Below are 21,278 nucleotides of genomic sequence, written 5' to 3'. Positions count from 1 at the left end.
CCAGGTAAGAAACGCTTCCGTTCCCCTGCCTCGGGCCTGCGGGCGGGCGGGCACCGACCTCGACTCCTCCACATCCTGCCGGCCTCTCCTGCCTGCCTGCCCCGAGGAGCTTCCCCGGCCCCCCAGGCGCTCTGCCAGGCTAAACATAAAAGGCAAACTCTTGGGCCGGGACCACTGGGCTGGCGCTTGGCTGCGGCCGAAAGAGGTGAACTGTGCCCCGGCAGCTGCACCTGTTGCTGAGGGAAATCACCCCATCATCCCACCCCCCAACAAGATTCTGAACGCAGCCCGACTTGTGTAAGTCATAGAATCACAGAGTGGTTCGGGTTGGAAAGGACCTGAAGATCCATCTAGTTCCAACCCCCTGCCACGGGCAGAGACACAGTGTTGCTCAAGGCCCAGTCCAGCCTGGCCCTGAACACTGCCAGGGTTAGAGCATTCACAGTCCTTGTTGTTTTAACATTTTAGTTTATTAAATGAACTTGTATATCTTTGGCTTTGTATCTTCTGTAATTAGCATTTGTGTGGACAAAATGGATTATTATATTGGAAATGTTATGGAAGCATTTAGAAGTTGAGTGTATTTGAGGAGTGTTTGATCTGAAATTAGTGGTCTATGAAGCACTAGTCTTAAGATTAATTTTCATATGTAGTTTGGGTCTCTGAGTTATGATGTCCGCCCTAACACAAGATCTGATGTTACAGTTGCTTCAAAAGCACTTCAGCAATGCTACAGGAGAGCAAAACCCGGTCTGTTGTGAAGCGGGAAGATGTACCACGGTTCATTGCAGAGTTCTCAGGCTTCATAGTTGGGACAAATACCAGGGTGCTCCTATGAGTCTTGCTTGATAAGAAACACAAACATTATAATTTCAGACTTGGTGTGCCTGTCAGTGAGAGATCAAAGTACAGATGCAAATGTTGATATAAAAATAGGAAGATGTATCTAGCAAAGTGAAGGCTGAAGAATCTACTTGGAAGTCTGATGTTTATGCAGCTTCAAAGTTTGTATAGCCTAATTATAAATTACCTTTTTTTCCATGTTGCTTATTTTAGGAAATAAGCTTTAGATAGGAAGCAGTTTCTGTACTTTTTTTCCACCCCAAAAAAGTATCCTTTAATTAGAAAAGTGGGGAGGGCAATACTGTGCATCGGTGTTGCCTTTTCAACACTATGTGCTGTATACTTCTCTCTGTTTTTTTCCTCCTGAGATAAGGAAATAGAAATCTAGTATTCTAAATATGTGTAGTAGTAAGAGTTCTAGAGGATATGTAAATAGATTCTTAAACTGGGAATTTTGGTTTTGGTTTTAAAAAGCATAACAGTTTTGTAGGAGTTAATGTATGCAATGAATAATCTAAGTACTATAAGAGGTAACCTTTGAAGCTTGCATAGTCTAGTAAGATAATTTTCATACTTAGTAAGTTGCACGGTAATCTTGATGTGATTTTTCTTGCTGTGTACGGTTTTCTTCTGATTTTAATATCTGCTTCTTTTAGGAAGAAAATGAAAATCTTTTCTGAGTCTCATAAAACTGTTTTCGTTGTGGATCACTGCCCATATATGGCAGAGTCCTGCAGACAACATGTGGAATTCGATATGTTAGTAAAGAATCGGACCCAAGGAATTATACCTATAGCACCCATATCAAAATCGCTATGGACCTGTTCGGTGGAATCATCCATGGAGTACTGCAGAATAATGTATGATATTTTCCCTTTCAAGAAACTGGTAAGTTCTAGCACCACTGCAAATGATGCTTTGTAGCATAAGAGAGATTTCCTCATTTTATTGTGGTCTTTTAATATTGTTAGCTGGTGGTGAGATTAAAAGATCAAATATAATTTGTTATATAAAAATTTATTTCTGCTGTTGATACACTTCAGCTATTTAAATGGGTTTGAGTAGCATACGAATCCCATTACATGTTTATTTTTGGACCCTTTCATTGTCTTAATGTCATTTTTTAACTTGGTGCAAAATGTGGAGAGGTGCTTTAAGGTAACTTGCAGATACTATTGTATTCTCTAGAGCTGTAAGTTTACAAAAGCTTGAGTGAGGTATTGTTTCAAATTGAATTTGGTTTCTAAACATGCTTGGTAGCTATGCATAAGGTTTTTGGTCTCAGCTCTGGGCTTTAGGGAGAGGTAGGATTGCCCCTAAGTTACCAGTTTGAAAAAGTGGGAGAGCTTCCTGGCACACAGCTCCTTGTTTAGGATAGGTATTTACCTAGTGGGTTCTGTAACACTGCATCATAAATTAAGGAAACCAATGCTGGTTTTTTTTAGATCTTTTCTCATTATTAAGTAAACCATTATGCAATGTCCTAAAGGTTAGTTACCCTTCAAGAAAAAAAAAGGAAGTAAAACGTCCTTGTGACAGTGATATTGGCACAAAGTAGGGGTGGCGGAATACTGGCTATGTCAGGGAGCAGCTGAGCCAGGGGCTGGGCACTAGCAAATATATCCAGTTGTTCAGTGGTTTGATGCATGTCATCCGCACTGCCTTGATGGATTGCATGTCCTGGTTCTCAAGACAATGAATGTTGAATTTAAACTCTGGAACATTCAATATAGAGTCAAGTCCCATTGTGGGATTATAGCAAGTGTATGCTTAATGGATTTGAATCAGTTGGCTGAACTGAAGCCTGTGTGGTATTGGAAACTGAAATTAAGATGGCAGGTGTGCTTCCTCTTGACTTTTTTGTCATCATTAGAGCTTTTGTTGCTATGTGATGTTTATTAAATCTTACTAGGTATTTAGCCTTGTGATCTATTGTGACAGTCTTCGGAGAATGATTTGCAGTATTGCAGTATAAGTATTTATTTTGTAGCTATTCTACTGAAAATATTACCTAATTATTGAAATACTTCATAATATCCTGCAGTGCTAATTTGGTCTAGGTATTGATTTAGTGGCTTAAAAATATAAACAGAGTAAGAAATTGTTCATCGTAATGTTACTAAAGGGGGTAACTGAATGTAGTAGGAGTGGATGCTCTTTGTGGTTTGTTGTCTTATTTTTAGTTTGCCTGGTCATTGCATGTATCTCCAGAATATCAGGAGAAGAGAGCATAATTCATATTTGTCTGGATTTGGGGAAGTAGCCATAATGGCTGTTATCTGTATGATTTGATATGGTAAGATCTTACGTGTGCTTTTTTGATCCTTTTAGGTGAATTTCATTGTGAGTGATTCTGGGGCTCATGTCTTGAATTCTTGGACTCAAGAAGATCAGAACTTGCAGGAGGTATGCTTTGTAACTGTCCTTTTGGGTTTTAAGTTTAGATTTATTAATAAACAGCAGCTTCTTACTATGTTCAGTATGAAATAACTTTGGTTAATTAAAGTGGTGGATCTGGTCTGAAATTGTGTAAGAGCATTTTAAGTAGGCACCTGTGAGGCTGGACAGGCAGCTTTACATAAGTTAAAAAGAATCCAGTGGCTTTGAGTATAGAGTTATATATTAAATGTTACAAGGAAATTACCTATGCATTTCTTCTGTAATTTGGTGATACTTGAATTTTAAATTTGGTTATTTTTCTTTACATTTGCGTTATAGGCAAATAAACCATAAAAAAAGTAAATATTCTCTTTGCTGTCATTTTGTTTAATGCTGAATGGGCTCATCCTCTGCAAAATTTACATTTAGTTTGGGGAGGAACCGAATTTCCAGAATCTCAGAGAATAAAAGCAGGTGGCAACTGATAATATTAGAATTAATTTCAGGTATTGAATATAATTTGTTATAGCCAGGTATTTTTCAGTAATAAATGATAATATTCTCAAGGCTTTGTAACAATTAATAAATGAACTGTAAAGGATAATATAGGGCCAAATGTTTTCTAGAAGGTTGGCAACATATAATGGTCTTTAATTGCCTTGTCTGGTTTTCTTCCAACAATATTAATTTGCATGCAAAATCACTTATAATGATGACTTTTCTCATAACTGACCACTTTAACAAAGGGCTGGAAAGTAACTTTCAGTAACAGGTTTTTTTCTTTTTAATTAGTTGATGGCAGCATTAGCAGCTGTTGGGCCACCTAATCCTCGGGCAGATCCAGAGTGCTGCAGCATACTTCACGGTCTGGTTGCAGCAGTCGAAGCACTCTGCAAGATAACAGAATACCAGCATGAGGCTCGAACCATGCTCATGGAGAATGCGGAACGTGTGGGAAACAGAGGAAGAATAATCTGTATTACTAATGCAAAAAGGTATGTGTGGTAATGTGCTTCTACTGTTTGCAGCAAAGTTCTTTCAGAAATTTTTAGAAGCCTTTCGTTGATTGCCATGAATGATTGCCCTAAATAGCTAGCTTTTTTGTGGTCTTTGTTAGATTTTCTTGCCTTACTAAACATTTCATCTATGGATGTCTGTAACAAATCAGAAATTTCCCATTTTAAATAGGAGGGCATTTAGAGGCATGTTGCTTTGAATAGGAGAATTGGTTATCCTGCATTAAAAAACTATAAAATGTCTTTCTAGTGACAGTCATGTTCGGATGCTTGAGGATTGTGTTCAGGAGACCATTCATGAGCATAACAAGCTTGCAGCTAATTCAGATCAGTGAGTATACATTTTACAAATGTAGCTTATCTTATTCTGTGCCTGTTACCTCCTCTGCGAAATATGGATATATTTTTGCGACTTAAAATTTATTCTAGTGAACTGTTTGAATGAATACCTGTGTGAAACAGAAGTTGCTAAACCATGATATTGTTGACTTAAAGCTGGTTATAATCATTAGCTTTTCAGTATTGTCATTTATCCTCATAGTGACAGTACAGCATTTACATCTTGCTCCAAAACTAGACACTTAACTGTGCCTTGTTATATACTGTATATTTGTAATCAGTAGTGCATCTGATGCATGTTTTCTTGTCAGCACTGCGTTAGTTTTACATTCATCTTCGACTGAAATAGTTAAATTTCAAAACTAGTTTTTAATTTCTAAATTGTTGTGTTGCCTGGCACTTCCCTTGAGATAAAGGAATCTCTTGAAATACAGGTTGCATCTCGTGGGAGAAGTAATTTTTCCATCATATGTTTTGTCTAATTAAACAGTAAACTGTTTGGCCCAAGGACTGTGTATTGCCTTGTAAAGTGTATAGTAGGTTGGGACCTTATTCTTGGTTGCTCCTTAGGCATTTAAATAGCAGAAGCAGGAGTCCCCCTCGTTTACCTGCTCAGTTGCAGTTTCATGTATGTATAAAGGATACTGCCCCACAGAATAAGGTTCCAAGTCCACTGTAAAGACACAAAAGTGGTCTTATTCCTGTATGTGGAATGATGTCTTGATCTCTCCAAATTTCCAGCCACCTTAGGATATAAGCATGCTATTTGGATAATTGTTTTCATGTTCACTGGAATCCCCTTATTAATACCTGTGCATGCACTTGGAGAGACAAATCCTCTGTAGTGTTGATTTTCAGTTGAATGAAGCTGAACAGGTTACACCAGTTAAGGATCTATCCCATTGATACGTCCCAAAAGAAACACAGTGCTATAGCATCTGAAGAGCTAGAAATGTTAAACGTTTTTTATGCTGATAAAATTATTTTGAAGTGTGTGCTTTTGCAGATCATTCATGTAACCTAGTTTCTACAGAATGCTTTCAGAAGCAGTGTAATACATCTTTATGATTCTGTGTTTTGCAAATCAGTTGAATCTTGGGAGAATTGATCTGTTTTTTAGGAGATAGCCTACAGTGTGGCAGACTAAACAGAATGGTTTTATTTTTTAAGTCTAATGCAGATTCAGAAATGTGAATTGGTCTTAATCCACACATACCCAGTTGGTGAGGACAGCCTTGTTTCAGATCGTCCAAAAAAAGAGGTAAGGAGTTTAAAATGAGGAAATTTATCCAAGGATTAGGAACCACGTCAGTCTCAAAGTACACAGTGCATGTTAAATATTCAGCAATAACATTTCGTGCTCCGATCTCTGGTAAGATGTAGGAAAAAGTACAGGTGATAATTCTGGGAAAAGTTGACAGCATGCATGTTGCCATCTCAGGTATATGCTTTTTCTTGGTTTGTAGTCTTGGTGCATACATGGTATCCCTTTTTTTTAATTTCATTACTTAAGTTTCTTGCATTAATCATTCATGACTCAATTTTGGTTTTATGAAGTAAGCCTTTTAATGCTACAGAATTATAGTCTTGGGGTTTGGGGGTTTTTTGAGAGTGAAATGCACATTTAGAAACCCAGTGGGAAACCATCAACTACTTGGTGTGTTGTATAGGTTAGTTGAGTAACTTTTCTGCTATTCAAGCATAAGCAGCTAGCTAGCTAGTACAAGCCCTGTTCTCCCAAATCTGTCAGTGAACGATGTAGATACTGTTCAGCTCTGCATTTTACTGTTTCATGTTACCAAGACTAACATGTTAGCATTTTTAGCCTTTTGATTGAATGGTTTTGTCATGAAACCAAAATAAGCTTTTGTGTATAAATTCTGTTGTTCCAGCGTTAGCAAACAGAATGCCCTTTTAATGAAAAGCACTGGTAAGCGTATTTGCTTCCAAGTGAAAGGTTAACATTGTAGGAATGTAGAATATGCTTGAAGTTCATCAAATACTTGAAGAATACTAGAGGTCCTTTTAAATATTATTTTGTGCAAAGATGAAAGGATGCATATAAGAAATCATCCTATATATTAGCATATCAGTTGTTCAGTAACAAAAGCATGTGTGTGTAATCTGTGGACTTATATGCTTAGTGGTGGTTTGAAACCAAGTACTTCCGGAATATTTTCTAATATATTCTGCTCTTCATCAGTTTGTTCTGCTCAATATTTTAATGTGCTGTTTGTAAGAAAGAGAAAACACAAAAAAAGTCTTAATGCTTAACGTGAAAGGCATCTAGTCCTAACGAATACTATTTCATAAATAAAAAGGACTGTAATTGCTACCTTCCTGAGAGTCTTTTCTAAAAAACTCTTTTGTTGTGCTAAAAAAGTGCTACAGAATTATAGTCTTGGGGTTTGGGGTATGATGTAATCAGAAGAGAATAAATTGACTACTACTTTCCTATGCAAGACAGTCATATTTATCACTGTGTCCTTGTTGGCTAGGAAAAAATCAAGGGTATCTTATGGCTTGTGTTTGTTTCCCTTGTGTGTGTGTATATGCGTGTGTGTGCATATCTCTCTCTCTTTCTCTCTCTCTCTGTCTATATCTATATCTATATCTATCTCTACGTATGATGCACTTACAGGCAGGCGTATAAAAATTATTTTGTTTGTGTTACTCAGCAGGTAAAAGAGCAGGAGAACTAGGCCCAGAGGTGCTATTAAGAGGATTTCTTCCCCATGTTGCGATACTAATTCTTCCTATTAAGACAGCAGGCTTTTAGCACACTTTTAATTTTTTCTTTTTTTTTTTTTTTTTTTGACAATCTGTAGCAACTGCAAGTAGAACAATTGGCATAACCAGCAAAATTCTGAATGAAAATGAATTTCTGCTTCTTTCTTTCTAGTCTCCCATGGGGTGGGGTTTTTTGAGTGGTAATTTTTGCCCCTAGTCAAATTTAGTAGTATAAATGGTGCTTATTTTAGAGTTTTAAATGAGTAATACTGTTACATGATGCTAGAGCTTAGTTCATTAATAGTATCTACTCTATGTCTATTTACTGTAGCTTTCACCTGTTTTAACCAGTGAAGTGCACAGTGTCCGTGCTGGTCGTCATCTGGCTACAAAACTGAATGTTCTAGTACAACAGCACTTTGATTTGGCTTCAACCACAATAACTAACATTCCCATGAAGGTAATACTGTGTCTATAGCTTTGTGCTAACTGACTACATCACTTCTAAATTTGTTTGAAAACTCTTAATGTTTATTTTAATTGAATTTTTACATTGTTTTTCTCTCCATATCATGTTTTCTGTTTTTTTGTTTTTTGTTTTTTTATTAGCCCACATTCAATGTCTGTGACCAGGTTAGTAAAAATAAAGGGGAGGAAAAATTAAAGAAGGATCACAGAACAACATGTTGTATTGCTGAATCTCAATTTTTGATGTAGCAATACAAGTGTTATTTCAGTTCTGCTTGTATTATTTTATATAAATGTAATCTTATTTGCCTCAGATTACTTTGTCTGTGATTCTTTTGTCTTTTTCTAGTTGTGTTTAGATACTCTTGATCCTTGTGCATTATAGTGGCATAGTGAGTCTTTTTCCTCTGTTTCATTATCATGCACACCCAACATAAAGGTGTTTGTAACTAATAGCTGACTTTTGACTAAAGGTTTTCCAGTAGGTTTTCCAGTTTGAAGATCCATAAATCAGAAACAGGGGGGATAGCAGAAATATCTGGTTAAGAAAGAAATGAAACATCTTCTGTTCAGAGTTATTTATGTCCCTATGTTTAATATATTTTTATCACTACTGGGAGGGAAATCAGTGCAACTAAGAATTTCAAGTATTTTGAAGTTTGTAGTAATTTTCTTATCAGGCAGCAAGGAACAATTGAAACAGAAGTGTGTGTATTCAGACAAAAAGGGCAGGGGCGATCAACTTCCCTGATTTAATAAAAGTCATCAAGTTCTAATACTGTCAATCATTACTTGCATCTTTGAAAACTAGCAATATTGTGTGCATTTTATGAGTTAAAACATGAAATTAAAAAAAATATTTTCACAGCTTTTAATGAGACTTTGACATGGGTCATGGCTTAAATGTGACTTAAGTTTGCAAATACCTTGTCTGTAACTTTCTGACCTGTGTGCTACTGGTATGCCTCTCCCTTCTGCCTTTGTCCTTATAGTAATAGACTATGTTGGGTTCTCTGTGTTTTTTCCTTTATTTATTTTTTAAATTGGAATAAATGACCAAGATTACTGTTCTGTTTTTGCTAGTCCTCTGCAGCTGTTTAAAGATGCAGTGTCCTCTTTACAAACATCCATTTTTTAAATTATAAACTTGCAGCTGCAGTTACACTTGCTAGATATCTGAAGTGCAAGGAAATGATAGTTGGAAGTGTGGGTTTTTTGTCTGGATTCTTGATTTTTTAGGTATGAAGAGTAATTGTCAGTCTATTCCGCAGTGACTATTTGTGGCTGCTCAGAAAGTTGTAACTGCTGGTGTTATTCAATATATTGCAGGCTTCCTTCTCTAATTTTAACAAAAGTAGTTAAGCCTATTTTTTAACCTGTATTTTACACTATTCAACCTGTCAAGGCGTTTCTATAAAGAGGAAACCATAGGGTTTCAAAAAAAGAAAAAAGAGGAAGTGCAGGTGGCTGCATCTTTAAACAGGTCAGAGAGCAAACAGCATCCTCAACATTGCAATCCTGTTGTTGTCTGAGGCACTTAGGAGACTTTTTGTTTTCTTCTGGAGTGAAAGGTAAATGTAGAATCATTCATTTATGAAAACAGAGACCTCTAGCTAAAGTGGTAATATTTATTTTCTACCTTTCTTTTTTTAAAGGAAGAACAACATGCTAACACATCAGCCAACTATGATGTGGAGCTTCTTCATCACAAAGAGGCACACGTTGACTTTTTAAAAAGTGGTAAGTATAAATAGTCTTCTAAAAGTGGCTTTTGATTAGCCTGCTGGAAGCTTTCACAAAGAAAGATTGCGAGCTTCAAATTAATTCCTGGCATGCTTAGCATATTTTCAGTTCTTCCTTACAGCCCAAGAACTTAATTTGGAATGCTGGCATTGGAGTTTTACTCATTACTCGCTTGAATACAGTGATAAAGCTATAACAATGAAAAAAATGGTCGAATTCATCAGACAAGGTTTCACATATATTCAGCATATATGTGTGATTTGAAGGGCGTGTCAACTTTTTGAGATATAAAAAGAAGACAAGAGACCAGATGTGCAGTGATTTTACAAAATAAAGTACCTCTTATGGGTATTTGTGGAAAATTATTCCTTGCACATTTGAACTTTTAATCTGTCAGGTAATAATAGTTGACATTACTTACATCCCATAGGCCTGTTTATGACAGTAGTTGCTTTGGAAAAGACAATAGTTATTTGGCTTTTGAGCTTTGTATTTGAAATACCTATTATCCTTTCTGTAAATCTGGAATTATTACCTAGTATTTTTCTGAGGTGAATTTTTAATAACTCAATTGAGGTTAGAAAAACACAACAGTAAGCCCTGTGCACAGCTATTCTCTTACAAAACAGTGCTTAATGTAAAATTTTGTTAATAAACCAGGCTAAAAATCCTGTATTAGTAGAATTAAGAGTAAAGTGGTGGTGAAAAAACCCTCAGCCTGTGCCATTGAGTTACGGAATACTTTGACCGTATGCCTTTTCAGTGCTGAGGTCTCATTTGGAGCTTTTAAAGGCTTGTATATGCTATGTTTTCACTTACTGCATTGATTTTAATTTCTGTTACATGATTCAGTACCATTAAAAGCTCAGTCTGATTTACTATGTGTGTAGAATACATGTAGGCTGTAGATAGTTGTTTCATTGCCCGAAACTACCTTATACAGTTTTAAAGCATATTAGAAAGTTGGTCATGGTTTAACTTCTAAGAAGCGAAGAATTTAACTAATTAGTTAGATCAGTTATTTAACTAAGATTGGATGTTTCTTTTCTGAAGTTTGAAATCATATGTTCCGTAAGTAGCTGTTTTAGGGAGTTTGTGCTTTGTTTTCTCTTAAGGGGATTACCATTACTTTGAGGAAGAGGAGGTAGCTCATTATCATCACAGTACTGTGCCTCCGTATTTTAGTGGAGTGTATGATTAAGGATTGAGGAAAAAAAAATAGGATGCTACGTAATGAATTCAGACTCACCTGTAGTTGTGTTGCCATGTTGAAAGCATAATGCTTTATTGGAAGGGCTCGGAAATAGTTTTGTAATATCTATTTATTTAAAGAATCAGTTTGCTAGTAAAAGCCAAAACCAAATCCTGACAGCAATTCCTCTTCAGTTTTTTTCTGTTCATAGATTCTGTAAATTTGGTTTTCTTTTAACTTGTTTTTAAATAAATCTTTCTGCTGTAGTAGCTCTGGTGCAAGGAAAGTAGGAATTCAGTTACATGGATCTTATTTCTGTGAAATGTTGCTGGAGGATTTTTAGATTAAATAAGTTTGTCCTTTAGATACTGAAAGATTTTCCAGTATTATTCCAGTTATTTTAAGGTAACTGGGAAAAAAAAGTCAACTTTTGCAAGTTACTTGCATGATTAATAAGTAAATAAGACACGTATTTTGTGGTAAATATCTTTATGAAATAAAAGAATACTTCTTACGTGAAAGGTTGGACTAAACCATAGCACATTAGATATATAATGTTGCATGTCGATGTATGTCTCATTCCTCCCAATGGTGGTTTTGAGCGTTTTAAGTAAGTATGCTACAGTAATTATGAAACTTCATGGAAAAACTCAGTTAATTCTTTCCTGAGAAATTGTGTGTCAAAGGTCATGAAAAACTCACTGGTAGAAATGTAGTTTAATGTATTAAGGAGGATTGATGTCTGGTTTAAGGCCTTCATGTGCTTTTTGCCAGACAGTTATCAATGAGACATGTATGAAAGTATTTTAATGATAAAATGTCTGTGGCCAGTAGAACATGTTGAGAGATGTTCAGATCGAATCAGATATAGCAAAGATACTGAATGGTGAGACCAAGTACTTCTTCCCCCCAAAAGCCTATCTTGTCAAATGTGCCTTTAGACCAGTTTCAGTTTTGACATGGGGATATAATTTGTAATAAAGAAATGATCAGCTCTAACATTTGTTAAAGGTTCTGATTTCTCTGTGGAAAAATAAAAAAGATATTGTCTTAAAGTCCTAGACATTTTAGAAGAAAAAAAACTGTTAGAGATGAAACGTGTAATTTTCTGAAAGCTGAATCAAACCTGTGAAACATACTCTGGAGCTTCAGTATTTTATTTGCTTAATTGGTTTTTTAAATATATGCAGTGGCTGCTGATTTCAGAGGTTATTTTTTAACTGCTACTGCTAATAAATTTTTTTTCTTAAGTTGGATATTTAACTTAAAAATTAGGTTACATTTTGTATATGCTCATGTTACAAATATTTTGTACCTTAAAAGTTTAGAGTTCTTTGCTGTAATATAAAAAATATGGTTGATAACACACTTTTTCTGACTTTATATTGCAGGTGATAATCATGTAGGTGGCAATAGCAGAGAAGGCACGTTTAAAGAAACTGTAACATTAAAATGGTGTACTCCTAGAACAAATAGCGTGGGTAGGTAACATGGTAGCTTACAAAACTGATACTCTTGTGTTGAACCCTGTTCTCTCTGTACATGGATAAGAATCTGAACAAGAAGGTAATTTGCTTCTTGTTAATGCTGGTTTTACTTTTTACTCTATAAATGTTGCTGCTGACTGCACCCTGATTTACTAATAGTCATAGAATGCTCTCCTGATCTTGGCTAATTGGGGTAAGAGGTAGGAGGGGTTTTGCTTTGTGGCTTTTTTCAATCTCCTCTTAGGTATCATGAAGTTGGTCCTTGACTACAATGTTGGGTAATTATTTGCCTTTCCCATGGGGCTGGTTGTAACTTGCCAATTCCACAATGGTGGGTTTTTTTAACATAGCATCTTTGAGATACGGAATTTTTTTTTGTTTTTGTTTTAATTTTGGGGGTGAGGAAGGAGAGATCTGATCAAAGTAGTATCTTTAATCTTGAGTGCTGACTAAAAAGCTTTATAAGGAAATTAAATGTATGCAATGATGCTGTCAGTGGACTAGTCCCTCTAGATTAACTTTCAGATTGAAGTAAGGAAGAGATCTCTCTCCAAATCTCAGCAAAGGAGAGAAAGACACAGAAGATTTGGGATAACATAGGAACCACATGGCTATTCAGTTCATGTACCCTGTATACTATCAGCAAAATATGGTGACTCTTTGAGCCAGCATGTCTCAAAATAGAAGTAAGATGAGGATGAGTCTACAGTGAAAAAATGCAGGAAATAAAGAACTGGAGGTCCTGCTGGAAATGGAACTTGGGAATTGTTTTAGGCTCTCAGTGTTGAGGGCACTGGTACAGTTGCAAGAACATTGTAAAAGGAGGAGACTTTTAGATAGAGACAGCTAGACTTCTTAGTTCTGCTGAATGTGGAATAGCCTCCTCTCCCTTTCTTTTATCTGTGGGATATTTTTTCTGTATGTGATACTACATTCTTAACTTTTCTACTCATTTATTTTTCAGAATTGCACTATTGCACTGGAGCGTACAGAATTTCACCAGTAGATGTAAATAGCAGACCCTCTTCATGCCTTACTAACTTTCTCCTTAATGGTAAATTTGTGTCCTTGGCTAATTATTTAATGTTTTAATTGTTAATATTGTGAATAGAGCACTTCACACATTTTAGTTTGTATTGCAGTAAATGTCTGTATGCTGTAAAAATAGCAAGTTTATTTTAACATCTTGTATAAATAAGAAAGGTGTTAAATATACTCAAAGGCAAATGGAATGTGTTTTGAAACTTGAAGATGGGAGGGAAGATGTAAAGAAGGACCAAGTATTGAAATGTGGTAGTTCTTTCTGATTCCGAATGTAGAATACTTCTCACTTCATGCTATTTAGTAGGAAACACTGCTTTCAGTAATTGATAGTGCACTTAATCACAATGCTTACTTTAACTATTGCAAAATATTAGCAACTTAAGTCTGTGCCTGATTTTTGGCATTTGCTGGGCAGCCTCAGAAAGCTCTTAACTGGGTTATGACCAACTAAGTATGTTGATCATCTGAAGCAGACATAGCCGTTATGTGTACAAGCATCAGTCAAAAAGTAGGTTAGATTTGTTTATCTTTTGCTTACCTGCAAGATCCTGCCTGTTGCTATGAACAGTCTTGCTTGTAAGAGGCTGCCATTAAAATACATGTTAAAAAGGTAAGCCAAAGCTGTTTTTTCCAAACAAGTAGTATGTAGTCAATGTTAATTACATGTGGATTTCTTATACGTTGCAAACAAAACAGCATTACAAGCACCTTTTTAATAGGATGTTTTCTTCAGTCAAGTAATTTGAATGTCTATATAAGCATTCAGTGGTCTTATTAAATGCTATTTTTATGTATTTTTCTCTAAAAGTTCAGTACTGAAAGAATAAAGCTGGTTAGAACAAAATTAATAGCATGTTGTGGATAACCTCTCTCTTCTGATCTATTTTTGCTTTCTTGTAACAAACAACTTGTTTGGTGAATGCACCCTTTTATGCTTTTACTGGAAATCAGACAAAGGTAGTTTTATTTCTCTGGAAAATAGTTTCTATTTAAGCACTAACAAGTAGTACCAATTTATACCTTTACACCCAAGTAGGTTTTTATGTTACTTTTTAGAAGTGGCTTTTAATGAGACAGTTTCTACTGTAGGGATGAATAAATTTAGTATAAAACATAATCTGTGCTGATTACAAACAGCAAACTGCCCTTACACAATGCCATTTTAATGTCTTACAAATATGTATTTTTCCTGTGAATGGTGTCCTACAGAGAGAAGTGATTGGTCCAGGAGAGAGGCTTTTTGATCTTTCTGTGTAAAATTTAAGAACATGTGACACTTCTGTGTAAAGACATGGAGTAAATACTCAAAGGAGATAGCTGTTTCTCGTTCAGCTAGGTGAAAACTCAGCTTTAATGGATTCAGAGTCTTGCTGGCTAGGTACAGACCTGTATTGTATATATTTAGTTTTTAATTTAAAATTGCAGCACAGAAATTCATGAAACTGATCTCATTTCCAACAGGCCGTTCAGTTTTGTTAGAACAGCCGCGGAAATCTGGCTCTAAAGTAATCAGTCACATGCTCAGCAGCCACGGAGGAGAAATTTTTCTGCATGTATTAAGCAGCTCACGATCAATTCTAGAAGATCCACCATCAATTAGTGAAGGGTGTGGTGGGAGAGTCACTGACTACCGGATTACAGTAAGATTCTCTCTTAGTTCTTTTTTCTTAAATTGGTGCTTATCTCAGTTGACAAGATATTTAGTGCAATAGATGCGTAAAAGGAATGTTGGTACATCTTCTGGAGAGCTGGTGTGGATTGCATAGTCAAACTGTTTTTCTTTGTACTACTGATAGACATTTAGCATGAAGTAGTAAGTCTGCTTATTGTTTTGCCTGCCTCATAGAATCCTTTCCATGTCAAGGAAGTACTTAGCTCCTTATGCATTATGAGTATTTGAAGTTTGTTCTAATTCTAGAATAACATTTTTCTTGGCAAGGTTTTTTTGTGGGCTGGATACACATGGGACTATATCCTGCTTATTGTCAGAATGGTTTGTACAATAAATAGAAGAGGTGTTGTCAGCTTTGAACCGTGGATATTTGAACCGTGGATATGGAGCAAACAGTCCGCTGGCGTTCTTTTTTTTTTTTTTTTTTTTTTTCCCCTTTATTTTTTTTCAACACATTTTTTGTATCTGTTGTAAACAAACAAGCAGAAGTGGCTTCCAGAAAAACATAATAGAACTCTTTACCATACATGAAATACCTTGCAGATCCAGAAGGCCTCCTCATCAAAAACCTCGCATTAGTTTTTAACCCATATATTTATAGAACTGTTTTTGTGTTCACCCTGACTAATGTACAATTAAAAGCTAGAAACAGGGCTCTGGTTGTTAGAGTCAGATTTAGTGGTGGGGACAGTACATGGTTAGTGATAAGACTATGCTGTTTTGCCCATTCAGTGAAAGTTACTTTGTTAGAGAAATGCCTAATTGTATCTTGTTTGGTTATCATTAGGATTTTGGTGAATTTATGAGGGAAAACCGATTAACTCCTTTTCTAGAGCCCAGATATAAGATCGATGGAAGTCTTGAAATTCCACTGGAACGTGCAAAAGATCAGTTAGAGAAACATACACGTTACTGGCCTATGATTATTTCTCAGACTACCATCTTCAACATGCAAGCTGTAAGTTACCTGGGGTTTGTAACCTTTTATTCTCTTCTAGATAAAGTTTGATCTTGCCACTTGATGAAATCTTAACTGTATTTTATAAATCACTTGTCACAAATCAGTTTGTTTTCAGCTTTATTTTCACTTCAGTACTCTATTTAATGTCAGTAGGCTATTGCAGTGAAACAGGGTGGAATATTTGAACCTGACACATACAGCACTGCAGGGTAAAGGTGGCATGCATCTGCTTATACTTCCTCAGAGTTACTACTAAATTTAGGATAAGAGGGGGGTGTTTTTGTCGTGTGGTGTTCCATGGTTCCATTGCCTTTGTTGCAGGAGAGAAACAGGAAGAAAGAAATTGTAGACAGATTTTCTTGTGTTGACTTATGTTTTGTCTTACAGGTAGTGCCATTAGCCAGTGTGATTGTGAAGGAAGCAATGACTGACGAGGATGTTCTGAATTGTCAAAAAACAATATACAATTTGGTAGACATGGAGAGGAAAAATGATCCGCTGCCAATTTCAACAGTTGGTACCAGAGGAAAAGGTCCAAAAAGGTTACATGCATATCTCTCTTTGTTGATGCTAGACTTTTTTTAGAAATATTCTGTTGATATTGTTTTCGTACCAAATTTAAAATTTAAGTTTGGCCAAAGATAAGATGCAGCAGACTAAATGCTGTACATCTGTAAAATAAATGCCTGCATCTTTTAGGGGCTATCACAGTACTGATATTGCTGTATATTAGGGGAAAAAATACATAGTTTTATTATCCAAGAGTTGTGAGTATGTGAAAATACGAAAGCAAAGGTAGTCATCAGGGAAAGGAAGAGATTGATACAAGCAAGGATGGAGAAAATGGAATCATACCAGGTTAATAAATGAACAATGCTTTAAAATTTGGTTACATTAGAATAGTCAAATCCTTTTGAAGATGCTGTTTAAAATATGGGCAACTCCTTTAAAACAAACATAGAATGTCCTGATACCTCAGTTACTGTCTTGTCTTTGTGTGCATTGTATTTCCAATAACTTGCTGAAAAGAAATTCAGCTACAGAAGGTTTGCTCCCATGACTGGAAGTTATTAACAGTAGCATGGTACAATACTTTCTAAATTTCCTTTTGTCTAAAGAATTAAATACTAATTAATATGCATGTCAGTACATAAGTATGCATATCCTGACATTGCATAGGTAGCAAACACCTGAGAGAATTCGGAAGTGCCTTTTGGCAATGACAGCTTGTGGAAGTTATGTATTTTATTTCAGTGGACATAGTCTTTTCCAATTTAAACTTAACTCTGGATGTTAACTGGGAAATGTTACATGCAGGGTGGTTTCAAGTTTCAAGGGTGGAGTAATTCCAGGTGGACAGACCTCCAGTACAAGAGGACAGAGAATCTGTTTGGAGTTATTTTTTGGTTTTAGGGTTTTTTGGGGGTTTCTTAAGGTATGTTTTTAACCTTAATTTATTCAGTGATTTAATGATCTAGGTAATTCTCTATGTAATACTTGGGGGTTTTTCTGGCCTTGCTTAGAGATGAACAGTACCGGATTATGTGGAATGAATTGGAGACCCTTGTACGAGCACACATAAACAACTCTGATAAGCACCAGCGAGTCTTGGAATGTTTGATGGCTTGCAGAAGCAAACCCCCGGAGGAAGAGGAGCGCAAGAAACGAGGTAGAAAGAGAGAAGACAAAGAAGACAAGACAGAGAAGTTGGGCAAAGACTATGAATCAGATAAGCCATGGCAAGAATCAGAAAGGTAAATTTTCTGAAGTGGAATAAAACTGTAGCATAATCATTTTTGTCCTGTCTTGTTGCAAAGGGAAGAGCAACTGTGGTGAAACAGTTGTTAGCTTCAATTTGATGTGTTCTTGCTTCTAACCTTGGCTTACTACCATTGAGTGTGGATCCCAAAGTTTTTTGGATCAGTCATCCCTACCAAGCTTGGGAAATGGGCTTATTACAGTGCCTGCTTATCAGGCTTTTCAAATTAGCATGTGTCGTGGTTTAAGCCCAGCCAGTAACTCAGAACCACGCAGCCGCTCGCTCACTCCCCCCCAGCTTCTTCCTCCTGCTCCCGGAGGGGTGGGGAAGAGAATTGGAGGAATGTAATTCCCATGGGTTGAGATAAGAGCAGCCCAGTAACTAAGGTATAATACAAACCACTACTGCTACCACCAATAATAATAATGATAAGGGAAATAACAAGGGGAGAGGATACAATTGCTCACCGCCTGCTGACCGATACCCAGCCCGACCCGAGCAGCGATCTGGGCCTTGCGGGTGACTCTCCCCAGTTTCTATACTGGGCATGACATGCTGTGGTGTGGAATACCCCTTTGGCCAGTTTGGGTCAAGTGTCCTGTCTCTGCTTCCTCCTGGCTTCCCCTCCTCCCTGGCAGAGCATGAGACTGAGAAAGTCCTTGGTTGGAGTAAACATTACTTAGCAACAACTAAAAATGTCGCTGTTATCAGCATTGTTCCCAGGCTGAAAGTCAAAAAACACAGCACTGCACCAGCTACTAAGAAGGAGAAAAAATGACTGCTGTAGCTGAACCCAGGACAGCATGTTTTACAAGCAGTATGATTCTTGCACAAGTTGTTGACCACTTAGCAGGGCTTTGCAGCTTGAGGAGTTGCTGCTGTTTGATTTTTATCATAACCACACCACCTATTAGACATTAAACAGCTTTATAAAAGTTTAAAGCATGACTAAAAACTTGGGACAGGCAGTTATTTTCTCTTGAAAGTTAGATTAGTGTTTAGGTAGATCAACCAGATTGATTCAGCTCTTCTCTTTAGCTGAATGTCAGGATTGATTGTAATTTGCCTATAATTCCTGTTGTTGTAACTTGTCTTTCCATTTACTTAAGGCTTTATCCAGAGATTATTTGGGTAGTCTTCCACTCATTCCAAGGAGTCACAAGAAAATTTTCTTATATTGGTTGCATATAACTTTGAGAGAGTACAGAATAGTATCAAGAATCATATGTGCTGCACTAGCCTATTTTGCTTCATTGTTTTCCTTCCCTCTCAAAAAGATTAAAAGGTCTCTTGGATCGTGAAAAAGAAGAACTAGCAGAAGCTGAAGTTATCAAAGATTCACCTGATTCTCCTGAGCCACCCAACAAAAAGCCTCTTATAACAATGGATGAAATGCCCCCAGTTGAAAAGGCAAAAGGTAAACCAGAAGCATTGCAACATCTTCTTCTTTAAAGATAGAAGTTGTGGTATCAGTCTGTCTTTTGTAAAGTAATGAGATGAATCTTCCTGGAGTTAAAGCCAAGTCACTGAGGACAACTCTTAAACAAACACTCAGTGTTAAGAAATACTTGCTAAATATGTTAACCTCAGAAAAAGAGGTACCAAGATAGTGTGTGAGTCTACGGATAGGCACGTGGGTTGACGAGAGGGGGTTGGATGAATTTCTGATGCTTTCTTTAGCCTACTGTATGTCAGAAATGCTATTTAAGGACAGGAATTAGAAATTGCTCCCTCCTGCTCACTAATAAAAACATGCCTAAGCAGGATAGTTGTAAGAAGGGGCAGTTCTCACTGACTTCTCTTCCTTGGTGTGAGCTGCTGTCTGTTGCAGTGGCAGAGCTGATGTTCAGATTCTGCATTTGAAGCAAAGTAAATCTAATGAAGCAACTACTCAGCTATTATTACTGCATATTTTTTAGCCTCTATTAAAAGGTTGTTTAATATTAGTGATTTTAATATGTTATACTATCATAGCCTGTAATTTCTTACCTTTAAAATGATGTGCAAGAAATCACAGATTAAATTACTTAGACTCTTTTTGCTTGCAATTTTAGGGCCAATGTCCTTGCTGTCTTTATGGAGCAACAGGATTAATACTGCCAACTCTAGGAAACACCAGGAATTTATTGGTCGTTTGAACTCTGTCAACAATAAAGCTGAGTTATATCAACATCTGAAAGAAGAAAATGGGTTTGTATCAGTAAACGTGTCACTACAAATATCTTGGTAGTAGTTAACGTGCAGTATGGAGGAATACTTCAGTAACAGCACTAAAAAGACTCCTTACTCTCCTGAGGATTATATAAATACATTCCTTCATCTCTCTGTATTGAAGAACCACAGTACTGTTTGCTTTTCAGTTATTTGCATTGTGCTGAGCAAGGCTGAATGCTGATAAATGGTCTTCCCTGGGCCTTAGTGATTGCTCTTGCAGCAAAATTCAAACTTCGGGGGGTTAAATGGTTGCTAAATTGAGATTTCTTATGCTAGTCTGTTGCTTGTTTTAGCTTCAAAAGGAATGGCTAGTATAAAAATATTGTAGATAATAAGAGTGGTTGAATCTTACGCTGTACTGAAGTTGATAGTGGTCCATGCTTTACTAAAAATTATGAAAAACCAAGCCAACCTCCTGTTAGGTAAATAAGATGGTGGTAGTCAAGGACCTGTGTAAGAAGGCTGGTGAAAAATTAAGACGTTGAACCAAAACTTGCTAAAGGTCAGATTTTCAAAATAGTTTTTCTGTAGTGACATGAACATGGACTTTTGTCTTTTTGGTTGATAATGGATAGTTTTTTTGCAGTTGTTGCTGGAAAGTTTCTTTGCAGAAACCTTTTCTCTAGGTACTGATTGCTTAAAGAAGCATTAAGAAGAGATAAGACTGTGTATGTTAGGGGCAGGGTCAGACAGGATGGTTAGTGAAGTAAAAAATAATTATTAAAAATAGCAAAGTCTAGGTTTCTTTTCCTTCGTCTATTGTATTTCTAATAACAAGCCTTACTAGTTGTTATCTTGTTTTTCAGAATGGAAACGACAGAAAACGGAAAAACAGGCCGGCAGTGATGATCAGTTTTGTTTCTTTGAACAAGACTTGGCTGAATTGCAAATATATTTAATGCTGGAATTGATATTGGTACCATTTCAGTACAATTGTATAGCTCTGGTTTGGTTTTTACATTTTTTCTATTCTTATTTTTGCTATGAAATACAAAATTGACATATCACATGAAATGAATAGTGTGCAAATAGGAGCTGTCCTGAAGTATTTTACAGTCATGTTTTTAGGCTGAAGAAGACATGTGCTGCCATGGACTAAAGCAAATAATCAGAAATGTTAGTCAGTTTACAGTCCTTTCCCCTAAGTATTGTTTCATACTTCAAAATCAGTGATGACTGTTTTAAAGAAAAATACAATTGATAATATTGTTAATTTTGGTTCCTGAATACTTTTATTTATATGAAACTTCCTCAGGAGTCCAGAATGATGGAAACGACTGCACACTGAGTACGTAGACACTGAGCTGAGAAAATGCCGCTCTTGGTTTTCAACTAAGGGGTGGGAGAGTGAGTGGTTTTACCAATAAAACACTGTTGTTTTAAGGGATTTTTATAATTGACTAGAAATGATTTTTAGCAAGCAAAGCCTTT

General features: G+C 36.4%; 1 protein-coding gene across 1 annotated transcript; it reads left to right on the top strand.

The window, feature by feature from the left end:
- The first annotated feature begins 1,503 nt into the window (after positions 1 to 1,503).
- ASUN (asunder spermatogenesis regulator) lies at positions 1,504 to 21,044 on the top strand. The gene is made up of 16 exons (XM_010009418.1): positions 1,504 to 1,731; positions 3,175 to 3,249; positions 4,015 to 4,217; positions 4,489 to 4,569; positions 5,748 to 5,838; positions 7,639 to 7,767; positions 9,431 to 9,515; positions 12,102 to 12,191; positions 13,162 to 13,251; positions 14,703 to 14,881; positions 15,701 to 15,871; positions 16,262 to 16,416; positions 17,398 to 17,628; positions 18,911 to 19,050; positions 19,688 to 19,823; positions 20,654 to 21,044. The coding sequence occupies exons 1-16, from the start codon at positions 1,507 to 1,509 to the stop codon at positions 20,691 to 20,693; spliced, it is 2,121 nt and encodes a 706-aa protein (XP_010007720.1). The 5' UTR covers positions 1,504 to 1,506; the 3' UTR covers positions 20,694 to 21,044.
- The last annotated feature ends 234 nt before the right edge of the window (positions 21,045 to 21,278 follow it).

Source organism: Nestor notabilis, unplaced genomic scaffold (assembly GCF_000696875.1).
Source record: "Nestor notabilis isolate BGI_N333 unplaced genomic scaffold, ASM69687v1 scaffold6572, whole genome shotgun sequence".
NCBI lineage: Eukaryota > Metazoa > Chordata > Aves > Psittaciformes > Psittacidae > Nestor > Nestor notabilis.
This window is presented reverse-complemented; position numbering and strand designations above follow the sequence as displayed.

Excerpts from the sequence above, each read along its gene's own strand:
- ASUN (XM_010009418.1), top strand. The coding sequence starts at position 1,507 with ATGAAAATCTTTTCTGAGTCTCATAAAACTGTTTTCGTTGTGGATCAC. Across the intron at positions 16,417-17,397 it reads AGAGGAAAAGGTCCAAAAAG|AGATGAACAGTACCGGATTA; the intron begins GTTACATGCATA and ends GGCCTTGCTTAG. Across the intron at positions 19,051-19,687 it reads CCCAGTTGAAAAGGCAAAAG|GGCCAATGTCCTTGCTGTCT; the intron begins GTAAACCAGAAG and ends TTGCAATTTTAG.